This window comes from Tursiops truncatus, chromosome 10 (genome assembly GCF_011762595.2).
Source record: "Tursiops truncatus isolate mTurTru1 chromosome 10, mTurTru1.mat.Y, whole genome shotgun sequence".
Lineage (NCBI taxonomy): Eukaryota > Metazoa > Chordata > Mammalia > Artiodactyla > Delphinidae > Tursiops > Tursiops truncatus.
Window position 1 is genome coordinate 29,122,546 of NC_047043.1, and position 24,473 is coordinate 29,147,018.

The 24,473-nt window shown below is 42.2% G+C and overlaps 1 protein-coding gene across 6 annotated transcripts in view; it reads left to right on the forward strand.

The window, feature by feature from the left end:
* Nucleotides 1-24,473, forward strand: part of CLIC5 (chloride intracellular channel 5) — a 249,516-nt gene that overhangs the window by 367 nt on the left and 224,676 nt on the right. For 5 of the 6 annotated variants that reach the window (XM_073810656.1, XM_073810657.1, XM_073810658.1 and 2 more), the window contains exons 2-3: nt 19,059-19,255; nt 23,742-23,939. In XM_073810656.1, coding sequence (XP_073666757.1) covers nt 23,934-23,939 — 6 coding nt within the window. In that variant the 5' untranslated portion in view covers nt 19,059-19,255; nt 23,742-23,933. The remainder of the gene's footprint in view (nt 1-19,058; nt 19,256-23,741; nt 23,940-24,473) is intronic. The other variant, XM_073810655.1, reaches the window with a different exon arrangement.

The following is a 24,473-nucleotide window of genomic DNA, read 5'->3' on the forward strand; positions in this document are numbered from 1 at the left end:
AAGGGCACCTGGATATTGTCAGCCTCAGGCTTACTGCCATTCTCCGTTCGCCCCTAGTTAACATGCACCTGGCGGTAAGGTGTCTGCAGGAAAAACGACTTTGGCAGCCCCAGGGCCCAGCACGAGCAGCTTTAGCCAGTTCCAGTTAGTTGGGAAAAATACAGTGTGGCTCTACCAAAGCAGTATGTGTCCGTGTTGCTGGAGAAGTGATCACCGTATTACATGCGAATTGAGTACTAGGCAGTTTATGAGTAAGGTTGCAAGAAATACAGAAACACGGTCCTTGCAGTAGGGAACTAGGAATGGCTACCAGCTGAGAAATGGGCGTTTCTTTTTAACACGCGTGTGGGTCTGGAGCTTTAGTGTAGAGCCATTGCCAAGAGCCCAGAGTCTGGAAGCAGCTGCAGAGACAATCTGGGGCTGGATATTTTCTGTCGATTATTAGTTTGTACCTTCAGAAGTTAATTCCAGTTTCAAAGCTCAAGGCTGGCCTGTGCACTGGTGAATTGGGGCATCTCAGATCCGTCCGTGGGCTGCCAGAGCTGGAAGGAGTGGCAGAGGCCACGCTGTCCAGTCCTTGCGATCTGCCAGACCTGAGTTTGAATCCTCACTCAGCAGCTGAGCAATCCTGGGCCAGTATCTCTGCCTGTTTGAGCCTCCATGCCCTCATCTGCAAAACAGGCCCCCTTACAGTACTAGCCTCGTCGGGTTATTATCAAAAAATGAGATAAAACAGTAAAGTACTCAGCACACGTGCTAAGTGTCAGTGATTGTTATTGCTATGCCCAGAAAAATGTTCCTCGATGTGAACAATGGTCAGGGGAAAGCTGAGCTCTGGGGGAAATTACATGACATACAACTGAGTTAAATTTAAACGTCCTGGCATTTGGGGCGTAAGATTATGCATGTCCCGTTTGTTCATTCACTGGGTACAAGACTGCTTAAAGAGTAGACACAAACTGGCTGCCGTATACGTCAGGTGGTGATGGAGACAGCTGCTGTATGGGCATCAGGAGAGAAGGGCTCCCTTCAGTCACTGTCCCTGCCCCTGCCCATGTGACTGGGTCAGATCAGGGAGTCCTATGCAGCCTGGTCTCCTCTGTAAGATAACGTGGTCAAGAACAGAGGGACAGAATGATTGATAAGGATCTTTTTGTCCCAAGCATCTGTTATCCTACAAATATTTACTATGTCAACCACAAATGAAAATCTATTTCAGATGCTTAAATAATAAGGATATTTCTCATCTCACAAAACAGGAAGTCCAGAGGTAGGGCAGGCTTCAGAACTGGTTGAATTAGCAGCTCAACAATGTCACCGTGTCCTGAGTTCTTTCTAACTCCTCATGGAGCTATTAACAGAACTGGCTTCTGGTTCCTCTAGTGGTAAAGATAACAGTAGCAGCAGGGATCATATGATTCATTTTTCACTTCCTCTGGGCAATGGACGTGACTTCTTAGTTTTTTTGTTTTTTGTGTTTGGCTCCAGCAACTATCTCCTTCAGTCACTCTACAATTGTGTCATATGCCCAAACCTAAGCCAGCATATGAAATTCAGCAGACCAATTCAGTCTGCACTTCGAGCTGAGTTCTCTTTACCAAACTGCACTTCTTCTGTCAATGGAAGTGAGGTGTAGTGGGTGCTGGGAAGGCCACCAGAGAGTCCACTATAGGGTCATTGGAAGCATTTAATGATAATAAAAGAAAACATAACAGTAACAAATTCTCCATTTCCAGTGTGATTTTTCTGATATGTTCCTTTATATAGAGAGACAAAATAATAATGTTCATTTATAATTTTCTTTCAGCTCAGCTTTTGAAAAAGGAATTTCATATAAATCTTAGAAATAGGGATGAAACTTAAGCCCATTTTTGTGTTGGAGATTGAAATGAACTAGGAGCTATAGTCTAAATCCGTCATGTACAAATGAATGTGGTGCCCCAGAGAGAACCGACTTGGCTAGATTCACACAAACTAATTACAACTAGAGTCTTTGCCTCCATGGCCAATGTCAAGTTTGGAAGCAGCATGTTAGAGGGAGTATCTTTTCCCCCCCATTAAGTAGACTCAAGACTTAGCATGTATTCATTAGTGTAAAATATTTAAAATGTTTTATCCTGTTTTCAAAGTCAACGGCATAGCTCTTCATGCAGTTATTTTTCTTTTAAACTCCTAATTGGGACGCATCACTCATTGTTGGCAGGAATGGGTCAGAAGCTAGAAATTACAGGAAAAAAGTTTCACAAGAAAAGTCACACCCTGCCCCAAGAAAAACAATTCCTGTCCACTGCTCAGTCTGGTTTAACGACAAAACTGAAACCAGTGAATCAAATTTCAAGTCGCAAGGAATGTATTTTAAGTTTCACTTTTTAATATATATTAGATGTTACTGTGAAGAAAACATAATAGAGGTTTTCTCTTAAATATGATGGGGAAAGGACCTTAGGAATCATAGTACTTTAATAATTTTGAAAGTTTAACACAAACTCTGCATCCACCCCATTTTCAGCAAGATTGCATTTCAATAATCTCAACAAATAAGACTATAAACTATTTTAAATGCTCATGTTAAAAGTGATCCTGTATTATCCATCATGAACTACTTAGTGTTAGACATTCTTCCCTCTACAGGAATTTTTTTAAGTATTTAATAAAGTTGTGCAAGAAATAGGAGAAATTCTTTTGAGGCCCTCCTATGTGGAAGGCAGTGTGCTAAATTTTAGGAAAGATGCAAAAATAAGTAAGATTCAATCACTGTCCTCAAGGTACCTCTAATCCAGAAAGGCACATGGAGAAGATATTACTTTGTTTCTTGGCCTTCCCAGAATCCATTTCCCCTTCTGGGTGTTCCTCCAGAAAACCATCCCACCTTCACTCCTAGTCGTGAGAGTCTTTCGGGGCTGACAACACTCCCCTCTTCTCCGGCATGGACATCTTTAGGGCAAATTTTGACCTAAATTGAGGGGTTTCCTGGGGCATGGGACTTCTAGTGCCGAAACCAGAAAAGTCCCAGACAAATTGCGATGAGCTGGTTACACTTAACTCAGACCCAAGCCTGGCCTGTTCGAGCTAATTCTGCTTCCTTGACCAGAGGAATTAGTTCTGTGATGGGTGGTGGGGACACGCCCCAGGCCAGACTAAAGAGATTCAATCCTGAAACATTTGTTGAAACAATAGAGAGTCAGTCTTTCAGCAGGAGCAGCTAAATAAGTAGAATACAGGCATCCCTCATTTTACTGCCCTTCACAGATACTGCGTTTTTTAACACATTGAAGGTTTGTGGCAACCCTGCATCGAGCACCTCTATCAGCACCATTTTCCCAACAGCATTTGCTCACTTTGTGTCTCTGTGTCACATTTTGGCAATTCTTACAGTATTTCAAACTTTTACATCATGATGATACTTGTTATGGTGATCTGTGATCAGTGACCTTTGATGTTACTCTTGTAATTGTTTTGGGGCACCACAAACTGCTCCCATGTAGGACAGCACATTCAATCAACAAAAGCTGTGTGTGTTCTGACTGCTCTACCAACCAGCTGTTCCCCCATCTCTCTTCCTCTCCTCACGCCTCCATATTCCCCGAGACACAACAATATTGAAATTAGGCTAATTAATAACCCTACAGTGACCTCTGAGTGTTCCTATGAAAGGAGGATTCCCATGTCCCTCACTTTAAATCAGAAGCTAGAGATGATTAGTCTCAGTGAGGAAGGCACGCTGAAAACCAAGGTCGGCTGAAAGGGAGCCGAGGTGTGAAAGCAAAGGAAAAGTTCTTAAAGGAAGTTAAAAGTGCTGCTCCGGTGAACACGTGAATGATAAGAAAGTGAAACAGCCTTAACGCTGATACGGAAAAAGTGTTAGCGGTCTGGATGGAAGATTAAACCAGCCACAGCATTCCCTTAAACCAAAGCCTGATCCAGAGCAAGGCCCTAACTCTGTTCAATTCTATGAAAGCTAAGAGAGATAAGGAAGCTGCAGAACGAACGTTTGAAGCTAGCAGGGCTGGTTCATGAGGTTTAAGGAAAGAATCTTTTTCCATAACATAAAAGTGCAAGGTGAAGCAGCAGGTAGTGATGTAGAAGCTGCAGCAAGTTATCCAAAAGATCCAGCTGAGATCATTAACGAAGGCGGGTGCATTAAACAACAGATTTTCAATGTAAATGCAACAGCCTTCTATTGAAAGAAGCTGGCATCTAGGACTTTCATAGCTAGAGAGGAGAAGTCAATGCCTGACTTCAAAACTTCAAAGGACAGGCTGACTTTCTTGCTAGGGGCTAACGCCGCTGGTGACTTTAAGTTGAAGCCAGAGCTCATTTACCATTCCAAAAATCCTAGGGCCCTTCAGAATTATGCAAAATCTACTCTTCCTGTGCTCTATAAATTGAACAGCAAAACCTGGATGATAGCACATCTGTTAAAAATATGGTTTACTGAGTATCTTAAGCCTACTGTTGAGAGCAACTGCTCAGGAAAAAATACTTCTTTCAAAATGTTCCTACTTATTGATAATGAAGTGACTGAAGGGAGCCCTTCTCTCCTGATGCCCATACAGCAGCTGTCTCCATCACCCCCTGATGTATACGGCAGCCAGTTTCTGTCTACTCTTTAAGCAGTCATGTACCCAGTGAATGAACAAACGGGACATGCATAATCTTACGCCCCAAATGCCAGGACGTTTAAATTAACTCAGTTGTATGTCATGTAATTTCCCCCAGAGCTCAGCTTTCCCCTGACCATTGTTCACGTCGAGGAACATTTTTCTGGGCATAGCAATAACAATCACTGACACTTAGCACGTGTGCTGAATACTTTACTGTTTTATCTCATTTTTTGATAATAACCCGAAGAGGCTAGTACTGTAAGGGGGCCTGTTTTGCAGATGAGGGCATGGAGGCTCAAACAGGTGGAGATACTGGCCCAGGATTGCTCAGCTGCTGAGTGAGGATTCAAACTCAGGTCTGGCAGATCGCAGGGACTGGACAGCGTGGCCTCTGCCACTCCTTCCAGCTCTGGCAGCCCACGGACGGATCTGAGATGCCCCAATTCACCAGTGCACAGGCCAGCCTTGAGCTTTGAAACTGGAATTAACTTCTGAAGGTACAAACTAATAATCAACAGAAAATATCCAGCCGCAGATTGTCTCTGCAGCTGCTTCCAGACTCTGGGGTCTTGGTAATGGCTCTACACTAAAGCTCAGACTACTAGGGTCAGGGCCCAGCTCTCCTAAATGCTGAGGCACACACTCTAACAAAAATAATTCAGGGGGCTTCCCTGGTGGCGCAGTGGTTGAGAGTCCGCCTGCCGATGCAGGGGACACGGGTTCATGCCCCGGTCCGGGAGGATCCCACGTGGCGCGGAGCGGCTGGGCCCGTGAGCCATTGCCGCTGAGCCTGCGCGTCCGGAGTCTGTGCTCCGCAGCTGGAGAGACCGCAACAGTAAGAGGCCCGCGTACCGCAAAAAAATTCAGGTATATTACAGAGGAGGATGGAAAAACTAGCAAGAGTCTTTATAATTATATCCAAGATTTCCAGATAATTTCATATTTCTTTGAACTGCTTTGGAATGTTTCAGGCTAGTTTTCTTTCCTGAAGATACCTATCCTTTCTTCTTTGCCATGAGAAAAACTGGCTGTACCCTTTCCTGCTTCTGACCGGTCATTAATGTAATCTGCCTTACTTAACCTAAGGCATCTAGATCTGTTATGTAATTGGTTCTGTTAGGTGAATTATATTTGTTCCAGGTACGGTACCGGAGCCCTGGATATTCTGATGCTTTCTGACACCCCTTATAATAAAAGATGTACTTGTTCCGTTGGCATAATTTGTCGGAAATAAACAGAAGGCTGCTTCTGTTTCCTAGAAGTCACTTTTCTAGAAGGAGTACAAAATTGGTTAGCAAAACTTAATTGGGTTATTGCTTCCTGAAAGTCAAATCATACCAACAAACAAAATGGAATCTTTTAAGAAATGTCACTCTTTATACTAAAACTCAAAATTAAAGAAAAAAAGAAAAAAGACCTTTATAAAATCATAGGACTGGATGAGCGCACAGAGCAGCTCATCTGTGCTACCCTCCCGGGCCTAGTCTGGGTCTGAACAGATTCTGCAGACACAGAAACAGGTGAGGGAGCAAGAAATGTGGTAAAGCTAAACAGCTGGTAAGAAGAGAAAGTCAGATCATGCACTCAGCTCCAACGTACCACCTCAGAGAAGAATTAGGCGGATTTCTGGCCCCTTTTCCAGAAGCCAGTGGAGTCCTGACTCCTCACTGCTGCTGCTTTAGGTCCTAGTGGTATCGTTACTGACTCCCCGCAGGGCATCCAGGCCCACCTCCCCCCAGGACACCCAGCATCATGGTTTTTCAACTGCCCACACAAGCTTCTCAACCACAGGCCCTGATGTCCTCAAGGATCGCCTGCTATGGTCCAGCCTCTAGGGATTCAGTGGAGTCACCGTGCTGCTCACCGAAATCCCGTATCTTCTCATTTTCCCCTCCGTGTAACGCATCTGCAACACTCAGATACTCTTGTTGCCAGTGAGCTGTTTTGCTCTCGTCTTGGATGTTTGCCAGCTCACCCACTGATTGGCCGAATCCCCCCTGTAGCGCCTGAACTTCAGATGATCCCTGCACGTCTTCCATGTGCTCAGCAGCCTCTCTCAGCTACTTGGATGTGGGACTCAGACCATGCAGGACCTCCCAGAGATTCAGGGAAGTTATACGCCTGTATTAGTTTTCTGGGGCTGCCATTACAAAGTACCACAGACTGGGTGGCTTAAACAACAGAAATTTATTTTCTCATGATTCTACGTTCCGTGAGAAACTTCGAGTTAAGTCGAAGTTTCTTGGACTTCTAGCCTTCAGAAGGTATCAGCAGGGTTGGTTTCTTCCAAGGGCCTCTCTCTTTGACTCGTAGATGACCATCTTCTCCTCTTTGTCTTCACATGGGCTTCCCCTGTGCATGTCTGCGTCCTAATCTTTTCTTGTAAGGACACCAGTCATATTTGGATTTGGCTCACCCTTAGGACCTCATTTGACCTTAATCACTTCTTTAAAGGCCCTGTCCGAAGTGCTGGGGGTCAGGACTTCAACCTCTGAGTTTGCAAGGGACACAATTCATAACCTACTCAAAGAGGTGGCTGGTCCACCTGCCAGAGTAATTTACCTGATTGCAAGCGTGCCCTACCTGCTGGTCAGTGTCCCATACTTGCTGGCCAGGGTCACGTGGCTGCTTGCTGACATCACCCACCTGGCTGTGACAGAACCCACCCCCGGGCCGGGGTGACCAACCTTTGCCCTAAAGAAAACCCCGGCTTCCTGACACAACAGCCCGACCCCTGACCTCACCTACTTGCAAGGATACCCCCAGTTTGCTTCTTACCTCCTCCTGCAGTACCTCAGCCACCTTCTCTTCTTCCCTGGACTCAGCTACGCCCCCTCCTGGGCTGTTTGCTTCCCTTCCTGCCCCTTGCTGTCTAGTCCTCACTCAGCATTCAGCTGGAGCTTTTGTTAGAAAATCCCTTCCTATGGCTCAGACCCCACCAGTGGGCTCTCATCACACCCAGAACTCATCCAGCCTCCTACAGCTGCTGCTCTGTATCACCTGAGTATTCCTTGGACCTCGGTTCCCTCCAACTCACTGCCTCACACACATCATTCCTGACACACTGGCCTCTCCTTCCCAAAGACACAAATCTCATTCCCACCCTGAAACTTTTGCCCCATTCCCACCGCCCGTATCACCCTCCACATGAGCTTTACACACCTCTCTCCCCATACTCGTTAAATCTCTGCTTATATAGAAATTCACTTGGTTAATAGAGCTTATACAGTTGTTCATAATTTCAGATGTTTTGAAGACTGCAGTGTTGTAAAAACTTAAAATTACAGAGATAAAATGTATACTAATTAATGGTCTTTTCAAGAAGAATGACATTTAAGGCGCCCTAGGTAGATGGTTATTTATCTCCTTTCTCAGTCCTACACAAAGGGAGACTGTATACAATTTTTCAGGAGCCCATTCTTTTCTTTAATGATCCTAATTATGTGTTCCACCAAAACTAGTTATGTGACTACAGGCAAATTAGTTAATCTGTCCAAGTCCTTTGTAAATGGAAACATTTCTGTTTGCCATCCTCAAGAAGCTGTGTGATACACACATGGGGCAAACTCAAATGAGAGAATACTTGGAGTGGGTATTGAGCAAGTTAAAGAACAGAGAAAAATTTTAACTCATCTGGATATTTCATGCTATATTTGAACGTGTGCCCATCCATAAGGGAGAGATGGAGACTATTATCACTGGCCCTTTGTATGGCATTCTCTGTTGGAGTTTGTCCCAACCTTGTTTTTCTTTTCTCTGATATTTACTTTTAGTTTATATGATGCCACCTTAAGTCCTTTCTGGAATAAGTTGAAGTTACATATAAATACATTGTTAAAACAGCGCTCATCCTTTGTATACTGGAATCATGCTTTTAAAAAATTAATTTAAAAATTCAACTACACTTTGAGCTCTGTGACATATTAGCCCTTTCTTTTCAACCTATAGTTTGAAGATGGCTAGAGTCATTTTGCAAATAAGGAAGCAGAAAACATTAAAATAACCTAGGATGTGAGTTTATCCTTCTGTTATCTCATTCTTCACCCCCACGCACACACATTTTTTTTTTCTTTTTGATTTCTCAATGTATCTAGAACACACCTGGAATGAACCTAAAAATATTTCTTCCCTGAGCATGGTATGTAATGTATGAAATGATTATTTCCAAGGTGTTTAAGTTTATGAATGACTACAGAAAGTTAAAGCCAAAAAGGACCTCAGAGATTATTGAAATCAAGCGTGTGTTTTACATGTAGGAAGCTTTAATTACCTACTTAGTTCTGAATAGCAAATTTGAAACACTCATGTCTTCCCTCAGGGCATTATAAAGCTGTCAGATTATATCGTACTACTTTGAACAGCCTTCTGAGGCATGTTTGTACCTGCTTCTTGGGTACTTTAGGAACTTCCTAAGCACTCAAGCAGTCTTGTAACCCGACTATCTTCCATCTGGGCAGATTCGTGTGTCTGGATCTGTTCACTGAACAGATTGGCATGGGGTGCACATCGACCCTGGGTCAGTTTTTTGAGCACAGAGAATTTTCTCCTCTACAAGATGCATTTCAAGCCCTCAAAGCCTCCACGGGACATTCTTTGTTTTATGGTGGGTTAGGTGAGAAGGGTAGGATGTCTCAGTCCAACTCTTTTCATTCAATGCATTATTGAGGGCCTACTGTGTGCATAATTCTGTGTTAACCCAGGTAAGAATAGTCAAGAGTTTGCTTCTTCCAGGACCTTGTAGTCTAGTTACCCATCAATCCAGCTAGGAGACTGTCACCAAGCAAATGCCTAGATGGTGGTCAGGTGCACCATCTTGGTTAAACATGTCAATAAGCCACTTCCTGGTCTTAATAATGTGGCGCAGTGGCTTGGGTGAGAAAGAAACGCAAGTGGCTTCTCCTGTTTCAGTAATGGAGGCAAACATAGACTCATCAAATGTGAAAGTTGGAAGGGACCTTAAGGTATGTGAGTCCATCCTATTTGCTGTCCAGGTAGGGAGGCTGAGGCCCAGGGGGGCAGGTTCGAGATCACAGCCCATTACTGTCTGACCCGGAACCTCCAGCTGGGTTCCCACTGCAAGTCCTGAGCCCTCTTCCCCTCTCTCCATGTCCTCAGGACTAACTGTGCCTTTCAGCAGTAGCTCAGTGCCCTGGGGCAATTGTATTGACACAGCTAACGTTGAGGGCAGAGATGTAGGGGATTCTCACCAACATTCAGGCATCCTGAGAAAGCATATGGCAGATCTCCTTGTTTGATTCACGATCTGGGTTGTATTCTTCATCTTAAAAGATAGAGTTTAGGATGGAAGCACTATGAAGTTGCTCCCGAGCTGATAGCTCCCACCGGTCTTAGCGCACCACGCCCCGCTTGTCCCACAGTACTGTGCGTGGACCACAGGATTCAGGTGACAGAGAAGAAAAATACCACCAGTGACATCAGTGGTCAGCTGGCCCCACCTCTGTGCTCGTGCCAACGGCTGAAGGGTGTGTGCACAGAAATAGCTGAGAGTGGCCAGTGACCTAAGCTCCATCCCCAGCTTGAGAACAAGTGTTCTGGACAGTTCTTCCCTGCCACCCCTGCCTGTGATGTCAATGGAAGCATGTATCTTTGCTACCCGTCATTTTCCTGCTTTTGTGACCTGCCGTATCTTAGGATATACCTCATTAACTGGACCCATTTACGAAGGGGGTGGGGGGTTGCTAAAGAGATGAGCCAGGTGTAGATGCCAGGAGGAAGTTCATTCTGGCACACAGAGCCCTGTGTTGGGGCCACCGCAGGCTCTCAGGCTCTGCTCTTGGGCTGGGATTCAAGGGCGGGGGACATTTGAGGGCAAGGACAGCCCACCAGATTAAGAGGATCTGGCTTGCTGAGCATGTTAGCAGTACAGCGATGTATCATGGACCCACTGATCAGGTCTAGGGTACACCGTCAGGGTTGGACCCTGGTTAGACCCAGACAAAAAGCAGAGTTGATGCTGAGGTTTAGAGGGCTGGGAGAGAGCTCATTAAAAGCCTCCTTCTTGGGCTTCCCTGGTGGCGCAGTGGTTGAGAGTCCGCCTGCCGATGCAGGGGACATGGGTTTGTGCCCCAGTCCAGGAAGATCCCACATGCGACGGAGTGGCTGGGCCCATGAACCATGGCCGCTGAGCCTGCACGTCCGGAGTCTATGCTCCGCAACGGGAGAGGCCATGGCAGTGAGAGGCCTGCGTACCGCAAAAAAACCCAAAAAAAACCCAACCTCCTTCTTAAGCCAGCTTTGGTTCTAGGGAATGAGAAAGGAGATGTTCCAGGGCTGGTCTGTGGTAAAAGAAGAGGCGAGAGGAAGGAGATGAGGCAGCCCACGAGGTGATCCCAGACATATGGCGCCAGAATAAACTCTGTTCACACCTGTACCCTCTGCGCTGTTTCCACGGCCCCCGCTCTTGTTCAGACCTGCATTGCTACTCCCCTACCTTGACTTGTCCTCCTTACGAGCTATCCCAGCCCAGGCCTCATGTTTCGGGAACATGAAACTGGAAAGAACTAGAGCAGGAGGCATATAGCGATCACCATAGCAAGCGTTTTGACAGTTGTTTTGCTGGACAGTGTGCACCAATGACCTTGTGGTCGCCTCCGGAGACAGAGTGAATCTTCGAGTCTGTCTCTTGAGGCGGAGGTAGATGAACACAGGGAGAGGATTAAGAAGGCTTTTCACTTTTTATTTTATATTCTTTGATAGCCTTTGAATTTCTTACGTTGTGCCTGCTTTCATGTATTTCTTATATAATTTAAAATTAAAATATATAAAATGACTTGTAAAAATTAGAATGACAGCATCAGTCTGCTTGGGCCCCGATAAGTCGCTGCCATTGTGGTCTTAACGGTGTGGAACTGGCACACGAGGAGGGGCAGGGCAGGGCAGGGCAGAGGGTGGGTCCAAATTTGTAGCCGGTGCCAAGGCAGATGGCATCACGGGCCAGACTCTGGCACCACCATGGGGCAGGCAACACGAGAGCAGAGTTGGGGAGCTCTTAACTCAGGGCACCCCCAGAACCTTTCCATGCCTCAGTTTCCTCATCTTTAAAATGGGAGTAGGGGCGATGACATTAGTCCCAGCCAACTCACAGGATTTGGGTTTTGTTTTTTTCTTTGGTTTTGTTCTTTCCTGGTGACTTGATGTTCCCATGCATTGTGGGTGTGACATAGTGATTGGATATTGAAGCAAGGTGAAGGGTCAAAGGCAGACAAAATGACTGGAGCCAAGGTGGGACGAGTTAACGACCTGATACATGTTGTAATGACCTACTTCTGCTTGGCATCTCCAGAGAGCTAAAAGCAGGACCTAACCACCATCGTTTCCAAGGAAAGAAAGCTAGTGGCATTTTGTCAGAGTGGCAGAAGAGAGGGCTCAGCCCTGTTTTTGATGGTCTTACGAATTTTAAATGACCACAGGAAAGCAGTGGAGACTTTTCTTGAGATATAAATCTCTCTCTCTATCCTTTAAGAAAGCTCCACAAACAAAATACTATCAAAATGATCACTATTCTGCCAGTCATACTAATGAGGAAATGTACACTTAAAAATTTTTCCCTTCCCTCTCCTCATGACGGAAGCCCAGAGAATGCCAGCTCCAAGGCCAAGTTATCCATCCATAACTAAATGCATGGGCAAGAGCATACACCTGCAGTTTTTTTATTGAAATATAGTTGATTTGCAGTGTTGTGTTAGTTCCAGGTGTACAGCATGTGGTTTATATATATTTTTTCAGATTCTTTTCCCTTATAGGTTATTACAAGATATTGAATATAGTTCCCTGTGCTGTACAGTAGGTCCTTGTTGTTTATCTATTTTATATATAGGAGTGTGTATCTGTTCATCCCCAGCTCCTAATTTGTCCCTCCCCTCCCCTTTCCCCTTTGGTAACCTTAAGTTTGTTTTCTATGTCTGTGAGTCTGTTTCTGTTTTGTAAATAAGTTCATTTGTATCGATTTTTTAGCTTGCACATATAAATGATATCATATAATTGTCTTTGCCTGACTTACTTCACTTAGTATGATAATCTCTAGGTCCATCCATGTTGCTGCAGATGACATTATTTCATTCTTTTTTATGGCTGAGTAATATTCCATTGTGTATATATTCCACATCTTTTTTATCCATTCACCTGTTGACATACACTTAAGTTGCTTCTGGGTCTTGGCTGCTGTAAATATATCTGCAGTTTTTAAACTAATTTTACTATAGAACTAACTTCATGGTTCTCCTGAGTTTTAGTTGTTCACGGTCTTTGTATAAATAAATAAATACACACACACACGTGTACACACATAAAGTAAGGTGTTCTAGAAATGTAGAAAAAAAGAGTACAATTCTTCCACAGTCCCACCACCCAAAGATAACTGTGACAGTTTTGTGTGTGTGTGTTTTTGAAAAGTGTGTTTTCTTTTGCACACATTTAAATTTTTTTCCTGCATTGATACATCAGAAAGACCAATAGCAAGATGATAGCTGTACAGTTTTTACCCTTTCAATGCATAGTGATAATGGAGCAAAGCCTCTGTTCTGCTTTCCAGAAAGTCCTGCTTCTGAGGGAGGTTACCTCATTCACTCTCTCTCTCTTTTTCTTTTCTTTTTTTTTTTTTTTTTTGGCCACATGGCATGTGGGATCTTAGTTCCCTGACCAGGGATCGAACCGGCATTCCCTGCGTTAGAAGCACGGAGTCTTAACCACTGGACCACCAGGGAAGTCCTATTCACTCTCTCTTATTCACAACGGGGGGCTGCCCTGCAGTTGAAGGGATTATTCCACGTTGTTCGGGAGGGAGAACTTGGAGAACTAGGTCTGGTCGTTTTTCTGGCCCTCCTACTTGCTACAGGTCAGACATCCTGAAGGCCAAGAAGAGTTTTGACATTTGGACAAAACCCTAACTGTGGAGGGGCGTCTGCACATTTAGTCCAGTGGAGTTTAGTGCGTTCTTCCTGGAGTTTAGTGTTCTGGTTTGATTGTTACTGGCCTGACTTTTTAGCCATTTTCTGTCCGTTTCTCTAATAAGAGAAACTCTGAAACCTGTAAATTGCGGGAAGTTTCTAACTGTCTGTGGAACACCTGCTGTGTGCCCTCCCCACTCCTACCCCCAGGCAGCCAGTGCTAGTTCCCCACACCTGATCCCCAGGCTCTGGAAGCTTCTCGGGGCCAGCTCTGCACTGGCTCCAGGCCCTGCTCAGCAAACAAAGGACAATTAGCACGTTGTTCTCAATCGAGTTCATAGTGCAAAACCTGCTGGGCCAGGCGCAAGCTCTCTCCGCTGCCCTCCTCCTCGGGTACTTTGACTTTCTAATTGACTGGTGCTGACTCCTGTCTGGGGACCAAAGGAGAACAGAGGGCGGGAAGCAAGGTGATCCCTCGGTGCAGAAGCCCCTTCCACTCCCTCAGCCAGGCTGCGAGCAGCTTTCATGTCCACAATCCTGGCAACGGCCATGGTTCCTCCCAGCCTCCCATAGATAGAATAACTGTAATCAATGCTAATATAATTATATTTTTTTCTTTTTTACCATAATGACTCCTCCCATACAACTTTGGAAATAGCAAATATAAATTTTTTTCCAAGTATATATTTTGGCATCTGCCCTAAACATGTGCTGAGCCCACCTTTAAGGTAATCCAGCTATGCTGATCAGATATACACACATCAGAATTTGGGACACTGGTAGCGTTCTCCTAGATGTCAGTTTCCATAGGATTAAACTAATTTCTACCAATGAGATCGTATTAATTCTGGGAATCTAAAGCTGAAGTTTGTCCTGTTTTAATGAGCACTCATCAACCTATATCGCACTTTGACATGTATCTCTAAGAGTTGGAAGAAATAGATGCCCGCAAAACTTAAAAACCTTTACCCAAAGCAGCATTTTTTAAGTAAAATTTTATCTTCTTCGCAGTCCCTTTGAAAACTTTTTAACTTTGAAAATTTAAGGTCTAGTTATGTGACACATATTAAACTCACCAGGAGAGCATTTAAAAAGTACAGGGGAGGGAACTCCCTGGCGGTCCAGTGGTTAAGACTCCAAGCTTCCACTGCAGGGGGTGCAGGTTTGATCCCTGGTCAGGGAACTAAGATCCTGCAAGCTGCATGGCGTGGCCAAAAAAAATATAAACAAATAAAAATAAAAAGTACAGATGCCCAGGCCTCTCTCCTACCCTCCTTCCCATGTAGATTCAACTGTCCTAGGGGGCCAGCATCACCCTGGCTTTAAAAGCTCCCCAGGTGATTCTAGTAGTAAGCCAGCTTTGGGGATCAGTGTTCCACTCAGTAAGAAGAGGCACCTACACCCCATTGGATGGTCCAGCAATGAATGACATTGCTGATATCCAACTGAAATCAATTAACAAAGAAGGTTACCATTTCAAATTAACCCAGCAGAAAGACTATGGATTAAATGGACAAAAAGTACTAAAGAGTTAGATTTACACATAGAATTGCAGACATTTCTAAGTTAACTATGTCAACATATGTTAGATTTTAACCACCAAGACATTTCATTAGGGTATTTGTGAATCATGTATGGCCTGGAATGATGAACAGGTCTCAGATTTTCTCTCTCCTGTTCTCCCAGCCACTCTGGTTGCCACTGGCAGCCTCAGTCCATGTTGGTCTGTGTTCTTCAGGAGGCTTAGGTCCTCTGTAAGTAACTGAAGGTCCCACATCGACCAGTATTTCTAGACCTTTGCCATGTTGCTCTCCATCTGTCCGAGTGCACACCTGATTTTTTTCTCTCTGCACAGGTGGTGAGCTGCACAGTGCTGTCAGGGCCTCTCCAAATGGATGTTAGAGGCATCAGCCCTGAGCTGGGATCAGGGGTACAGATATAAGCAGAAGTGTCTCCTCACTGTCGTAGGTTGTTTTCTTTTAAACATTTTATTATGAGAATTTTCAAGCATTCAGAAAACTTAAAAAAACACCCATATGCCCACCATCTAGATTCTGCAGTATAGTTGTCCCTTCAACAATGTGGCTTTGAACTACGTGGCTCCACTTATATATTGGATTTTTTCAAGAAATAGTACTACAGTACTACACGATCTGCAGTTGATGGAACCCATGAATATGGAAACATGGATACAGTTATAAAGGAAGTTATAATCGGAGTTTTGACTGCACGGAAGGTTGGCACTCCTAACCCTGACATTGTTCAAGAATCAGCTGTAAACATATTCTGTACTTGCTTTACCCATGTATCTAGCCATCTGTTCATCCGTCAGTTCATCTTATTGTTTGATGCATTTCAATGTCAGTTGTCATTGTTGTCAGTACACTTCACTTAGAAACATTTCAGCAGCAGCATATCAATAATGGTAGGACAGAATTTGTTTAGAGCTATTCTTCTTTTTAAATAAAATTTACAAAGACGAAAATGTACAAATCTAAAGCATACTGTTCTGAGTTTTGACAAATACATACACCTGTGTAATTCAAAGTCCTGTCAAAACACACAACGTTTCATTCCCCTGGGCAAGTACCTTTCTAACCCTTCCTGTCTACCCCTTTCCCCAGGTAACCGCTGTTAGACTTTTTTAAAAGTTACAGATTTGTTTTACCCTCTGTAACATCATATAAAAGGAATAAAATCATATAATAAGTACTCTTTTGTGTCTGGTTGTTTCACTAACGTGATGCATTTGAAATTTACCCATGTTGTTGTGTGTATCAGTACTTCATACCTTTTTATTAGGAGTCTTTGGCCCAACATTGACCAAGAAAGCCTCAAGACAGGCCTGGCAGCAGGTTGGAGCCAGGCAAGGCCACAGCAGTCCTCTCTCATGGATCACTCAGTGACAGAAGTCAGTGGCCTTTCATTAGGACACTTATGCAGCTCCATGGAGAGCAGCGTGTGGGAAGGAACTGAGGCCCCCTGCCAACAGCCAGATGAGTGAGCCATCCTGGAAGCAAGTTCTGCAGCCCCAGGCAAGCCTTCCGATGACTGCAGCTCTACCTTACATAATTGCAACCTCATGGGAGAACTCAAGCCAGTATTCCATGGTGTTGAAATAGTAGCCAGCGTTGCACAGTACAGCTATACCACAATTTATTTATCCATTTACCAGTTAATGGACACAGGAGTATTTTCAGTTTTTGGCTGTTGTGAATAAAGCTGTTTTGAACATTCTTGTACAGGTCTTTTTTGTGGACGTGTGTTTTCATTTCTCTTTGGTAAATATCTAAGAGAGGAACTACTAGATATAGGGTAAGTATATGATAATTTTGTAAAAAAAAGAAAAGGCCAGCCAGATCTTAAAGTAGGTACACTATTTTAAATCCCCATTTTATGAGAATCCAGGCACTCAGACATCCGTACCAACAATTGATGTTGCCATAGTGGTGGTTGTGTAGTGCTATCTCATTTTCTTTGCATTTGCTTTCTAACTTTTAATTTTCTAGTACATGTGAGTTAACACCTGCCATGTGCAAAACATTATGCAAGGGCCTTGCTGCTCAAAGCGTGGCCCATGAACCTGTAGTATTAATATTCTCTGGGAAATGCAGAGTCGCAGGCCCCACCCCAGGCCTACTGAATCAGAATCAGTATTTCAACAAGATCCCCATAGAGTTCTTATGCACATTCAAGCTTAAGCATGGCATTAGGGGATGTAAAGATAAATAATATTGTCCTCAAGAAGTGATGCAGGATAAAAAAGGTGTCGGGGAGGGAAAAAAGGCGAGGCTATTTTAATAGGTAGAATATGATGCTTGTACCATCAGACATGAAAACAAAGTCTGGAGAGATGGGAGAGGCCTTCGTGGGAAGGCATCACCTATCTGGGTCATGAGCAATAGATAGGAAAGAGGGAGGAAGACACGTAACCTTAGCTGCATTGTAGGTTACTTACCCTGGTAAAAAGCAAGAGTTAGATTGAGAGTTGGTGGTAGGAGAGAGAGAAAGCAACCTTTGGACTAGAGTGACAGTCCAAATAAGAGAGAAAGATGGAAAATACAGTGACCTCATGTTCCCCAATCCTGTGTGCTGTGCACATAAAAGATTGTGTAGATAGGTAGAGAGATAATGTTCATTCATTCAAGGAGACTCCTTAGCTTTTAGTTTGAGACCTCAGGATGTAGAACTAATAAGACCGACACTATGTGCCGTAATTATTAGTACTGAAGAAAATCACACAGATTTTCTTCAGTGACAGTAAAGAAACTGCAAACATGAAGACCCAGGACACCAAAAGTGCCACAAAGTATTGGTATGGAAATTGGGTACAAATGTAATTTTATATGTATATAGACAAATGTGTATACACGTACACAAAGTGAAACCATTCGAATTTTGGTGTGGACAATCCAGAATTTAGACAGTTATCACTACTTTTTCTCTATTCGATTTGAACATTATCAGTGTTAGGAGCTAAGACTTGGGGTAAAATGTTATGAATACTTAGTTACTTAGATAATAAAATGAACCAGAGCAGGAGTAAAACACATTCAAAGGGAGTTTGTAGATTGACTCTAGGAGAATTTCTCTGAAATTGTTTCCTCGGGTGTAAAATAGAAAAACGAATTGCCCTATAGGGTTGTTGTGAAGATCAAATGGTCCTCATGAGCTCCTTTCTTCTTTTTTAAAAAATTTAATACATGTTAAATGAACTGTAAGGAATTTTTTAAAGGGAGGGAATTGAGCTCTAATAGAACGTATATAGATAAAATATTTTAAACATATGTTTTGAATTTGAGGCACCTTATCCTCAAAGCAAAATAATTGGGAAATGGGAAAAAAGCCCTTAGACCAGGGAATCTGTAAACTTGCAATAGTTACCTAACTTTTTAGACTGGAAGAAGGAAACAGCTCATGAGGTGATGATGCCAGGTCTACACTGAGACCGGGTAACAGTGCTCCCTAGTGGACTAGAAATGAAAGAAAACACTCAGTTTTCCAAATCCTGAGGGTTTCTCAGCTTGATCTTTCTTGCATATTGTGTTTGCCTTTGGTAAAAACGTGTTCATTTTTATTGCATAATTTATCATTCTGGTTCAGTTATAGACATCTGATATTTTCCCTTACTTTACAGAGATACTTTACAGAGCATACATTTTAAACCTTTAATGATCACAGCATCCTTGAGCTATGGACGAAGTTCAGTGGCAGCTGTTAGGGGACCTGGGCCCTAATCTTAGTGTTACAAACATGCACCGGAAAAGCAGCCTGAGCCATGGCTTTCATATCTATAAAACGGATTTGGTAATACTTGCCTTACTGTGTTCTTGGCCAAATCATGCAAAATACTGTCTGTAAATGTCTTTTAAGTTTGCAGTTACTACAAAATGCAAAATATAATTATGATTTAGAGGAGATATCAGGGTTATGGAAAGAAAATAACTCCAGAAGTACATAATAATAAATATAACTCAGAGTAGAACTAAGTTCTATTAACATACTAACGTGTCATGATGTTACTTATACATATTTTTTTCCCCTCCAGAATCTCTTCATTCTGAGCTCTGAAACCAATGCAGCTTAGCTGTGGGAGAAGGATTGGAAACTAACACTGAACACGCCTGTCTAATCTATCAGGCTCTGAGGCTTCACACGTATCTTTTTCATTTAAACTTTCCAACAACACTTTGAGGAAGGTGTTATTTACATTTTTGCAAATAAGGAAACCAAGCCTCAGAAAAGGTAAGTGGCAGTCTACATTTGCACCCAGGTCTGTTTGGCACCAAAGTTTCCCTTACCCCATGTGGCTAAAACATTCCCCCTTCATCTTCATAATTTTTATAAACAAGAAACACTTCAATTAACCTCCAGTTGTTTTTTTCACCCCACAATTCCATAATTTCCCATCTCCGCTCCCCAGGTCTGCCCACGCTGCACCCAAATGTAAACTAAAACCAAAAGAGAATTTAAACGTGTATAGATGAATTGAGTATGTTATCTGCAGATAGCGATATTTAAAGGAAAATCATAGGCAGTCTTGAAACCGCTTGCAAAGCATTCAGTGAGCCCTGCCCTGCTGTGAGTATCACCCAGTGTTACTGTCGAGTCACCATGTCACAGCCTGGGAAGCGCACGGAAGCAAGAAGAATGAAAGTTTCCTATGTTATTGTCCCGTTAGTTGGGCCAACCCCTTACTTAAACAAAATCCCTTGCCTTTTAAAAAGTCTTTTGGCTAGACAGTAAAGAAAAGTATCTTTGAATCTTCTACACTGACAAATTACATCAGCTAATATTTGAGTTGACTGTCTGAAAAATACTGGTCTTATATAAATATGCTTAAATGCCATGTATATACACTGTATAATGTCAATTTTTTAAAAAGCAGAACACAAAGACAACTATGATTCCAAATGAAAATATAAACATACAGGTAGAAAAGGAGTAAGAGAAAATTAACGTAAGTACCTTCGGGTAGTGGAATTACAGATGATTCTTATCATCTTTTTTTTATAAGCATGAATGACATTTATAATGGAAAGAAGTCTCCTTAATATAAAGAACACAGACATCTTTGATGCCACAACAAGAACCTGAGAAGCTGAAAATGATAGCTGTGTACTTATTTCTCAGTAAGTGTGTTTCTTGTGGAGTAACTTAAGGACAGTGTCCTTCAGCAATAATGTTTAGAAAATGTAAAATCAAAGTATGAAAGGACAGCTTACTCAGGCATTTGTATCCAAGCTGGTGGAATTATTCCTCAGGTTTCATTTTCAAAGCCCACAGCTCTTTCTCCATCTTTTCTGGATGGCTCAGAGTAACAATTTACATTATATTTGTTATACAGTCTGCTCTGTATCTGTTATACAGATACAGAATCCAAGGATGCAGAGGGTGACTATACTCCATTTTACATAGGGGACTTGAGCAACCGTGGATTTTGGTAACCCCTGGGGGTCCTGGAACCAATCCCCTCAGATACCGAGGGATGACTATCTAGAGAAGTACACAAAATACATTACTGAGATAGATTGCCTTTGGTTTTATAATACAGAATCAAACTTCCTGGATGTCTTTGGAGAAAAAAAAAATCCCCAAACGGTAAAACCTTAAAACCCCTCAAACCACAAAGTAAAATCTCCAAAGATGGAGAAATGTACTGGAGGAAGGTGGAGTGAGAGAGCTCAGTGGAGTCAAGTTGTCTATGGCGGAAAGAAGGCACATTCCCTTTAGGCAGAATGATGGAGATAAAAAAAATAACCCAGTAATACTCCATTAAGTTACTAAGTAAACTTGATATTTCCTCAAGTTCCTTCAGCACTGATGCAGCACGCCTTTATCCTTGTCTGCAAAAGCCCAGCTAAAGGGATGCCCAGCTCTCCTTTCCTCTCTTCTCAATGGACTATCCGGACATTTTGTTCTTTGGACATCTGCAAATTCATCTGCTTCAAGTTGCTTTTTTCCTGTACTAAAGGTGCTAGAGAAGTGATAGAAGGTTCTAGAGAAGTGATAGACAGCTACTAAGGGGTCAGACTTTGGTCATGTTGGAGACAGCAGAGGAAGGAAGTGGAGTGAGAAAACTAGACCCAGTCTGAATAAAGAGGAAGGGCAAGGGGACAGCTGGGAGACATCCCTGAGGATGGGGCCCTGTGGTTGAGTGTGTAGTCCCAGCCTGGGTAAGTCGACAATGCCAGGGGCAGGGAGAGGATGAAGCAAGGGTTTCCCTGCCTGAGGGCTTAAGGGTATATAGTTCATCCAATTTTAAAAATAATGTCATTTTTCCATGTTCAATTTTTTTAATCAAATTTATTTAAATAACCTTGTTGTCCCTTCCATTTATGTTAAATTGTTTGAGTGAAGAGCATCCCATCTGTCTCATCCTCCCAATGTTTAATATTACCCTTTTCCTATTTTCTGTATTCATTTCCTCTAAGTAATAAAACATCATAAATGACTTCTACTCAGGCTTCTAGGACCTTTAGGACTTTTCCCAGATTGTATAAAGTAGACAGCACCGAGGTGGACCAACTATTGTAATGACGAGTCAAGATATGGACGACTGTTCACAATTTGAAAAGTAAGAAAGTGCAGTAAAATTTTAAGAGATACCTATGGTGGGTATAATGGCAGAGTCAGAATTGTGAGGAATGAAATTCAAAATGTTGGAACAACTAGATGAAGGTTACAAAAATAAAGCTATGCGGTGACCAGCTGGGAATGGTGTTTGAGGGAGCTCCAAGGAGGAGAGAGAGTGCCAGGAGGTAAATGGGAGCGGGGCACATTCACAGTGACTGAAATAAATCAGCAGAACCATCTGAAGTTCTCAGGTACCTTCTACACAGTCCCCTCCCTGTGCCCATATTGAAATGTGGTTGCCACATTGTGATGTGACAGTAGACCAAGTTGCTCCAGTAAGCAACACCAGCTACTGGAAATGGTTTTCTCTGAGCACCTGCCTCTGTCTTGAAGCCAGCTGGAATGTAAATGATTGTGGGATTGAATGACTTTCTGTGTTATGTGTCTGCCCATCCTTGATATCATCCTATGAACATAAAACTCAGATTTCTGATCTTGGCATTCAAGGCTATCCACACTCTAGCCCAGTACTGCCATCTTCTCTATTTTTTCTGGAATCCACATACTCCATCCAATCTGGTTTTTCTCCATCATTGTGAATTATCGATTCTGCATTATATTTCATACGTTAATCCCCCTTCTCCACTTCTCCACACACAAAAATTGAAAGTAAAATCTTGGGAAAATATATACATAAACACTAACCAAAAGAAAACTGATATCAGAAGAAGGCAAAAAATAATGCTAGAGATAAAGAGTGACATTTTCTACTGAAAAAACAGTCCATCTACCAAGATTATATAACAGTTCTGAATCTGTATGCATCCAATAATATAGCCTTAAAAATATATAAAGCAAGGGCTTCCCTGGTGACGCAGTAGTTAAGAATCCGCCTGTCAATGTAGGGGACACGGGTTCGAGCCCTGGCCCGGGCAGATCCCACATGCTATGGAGCAACTAAGCCCGTGCACCACAACTACGGAAGCTCGCACACCATGCTCTGCAATAAGAGAAGCCACCGCAATGAGAAGCCCGCGCACTGCAATGAAGACCCAACGCAGCCAAAAATAAAAAATAAATTTATTAAAAAAAATATATATAAAGCAAAAAATGAGATAACTGAAGTAAGAATTAGACAAATCCATGATCATAGGGAAGATTTTAACTTTCCTTTTTCAATACCTAATAGAAGAAGCAGATGAAAGTCAATAGGAATATGAAATAATTGAGTAACAAAAATAAACAGATACTAATTTATTATCATCTACAGAATACTATACCTAACAATGGAAGAACACATGTTATTTTCAAATGCACATGGAATATTTCCAAAGTTGGCCATATGCTGGGCCATAAAGCAAATCTCAAAACAAATTTCAGTAGATTAAAATCATAACAACTGTATTGTCTGACCACAGTGAAATTAAGCTAAAAATCAACAAAAAATATAACTAGAAAATCTTCAACTGTTGTAAAACTGATCAATACATTTATAAATAACTCATGGATAAAGGAAAAAAGTCTAAACAGAAATGGGAAGTATTTTGAACTGGATGATAAGGAAAATAAATCATATCAAAACTTGTGAGATGCAGATAAAGCTGTACTTAGAGGAAAATTAATAATCTTAAATGCATATATTAGAAAAGAAGAAAAGTTGAACACCAGTGATTTAAGTGTCCACAATTATCTTGGGATAAAAAGCAAACAGCAACAAACAAGTAAAAACAAAAAGAGAAGAAAGGAAATAATAAAGATAAGAGCAGAAATTAATGAAATTGCAAAGAAATGCACACTAGAGACTATTAATAAAGTCAAATATTCTCAAAAGAAAAAGAAAGAAAATTTTAAAATCCCTAATAAGACTGATTAAGATAAGAAGAAAAGGCGCAAATCACTGATACTGGGTTTTAAAAATACCCTATTTTTAATAGGGGTATTGCCTCAGATCCTACAAACATCACATAAAAGTAATTTGAGGATATTGCCTTAACTGATTCCCTATGTAGAATTTGCTTCCGTGAAGAGATAATGCTTATTATCTCAAGCAAATATTCAAGTCAATTGTGGCAGTTATGTTTTGGCGGGTAAAGTTAAAAAGTGGCCTTTATGTTGCTAAACTGAATTTTTTTTTTTTTTTTTTTTTTTTTTTTAGTTTAGTTAGAGTGACTCAGTTCTACAATGTTTGAAAAACCCTGTGTAAACTGACCAAACTGAGTCTTTGTACATGCAAAACAGAAGACTAGACTTTGGCCCCACAGTTATCCAAGACAATGGGCAGGGCTGCTGTAGTCCCAGTTGGATCCTTTCTGTGGAATAGCTAATTTGTAAATTTCCTCCATTGTACATGCAGGTAAGATCACGTTTTATGTATATTTATAGCCTGTATCTAGTAGAATGAGTAGCATTTTGCCCAGTGGAGACAACATATGTGCAAAAGCATAGGGGCAGGAAATGGCATAGTATATTCGGGGAAGAGCAATGTTTCTGCTGCGGAGTAGGGTATTTGAAGGAGTGCTGAGGGAGAAGCTGGCTGGACAGATAGGCTTGGTTTCATTTGTGAAAGGTCTTGGAACACACATCTTCCTGTATCTGCTTTATCAAAAATTTCCAGACATGGGTGTGATATAGGCAAACTTGTATTTCAGAAGGCACACAAGTTCATTCTTAGAACTTCTCAATCAAGTGAATATGTCTTGTTTCCTTTCTTAGGTTATATGTAACAGCCATATGGAGCCCTCAAAATACTTTCAATCGATTAACTGGTTGATAGACTCTTTCTTTTATCAGTAAACAAGCCAACTTGTTTTATACAAAGTGCTGTGGAAGACCCAGGTATTAGTTTTCTTCCTGCAGGAGTTTACAATATAGTAATGAAATAACACTT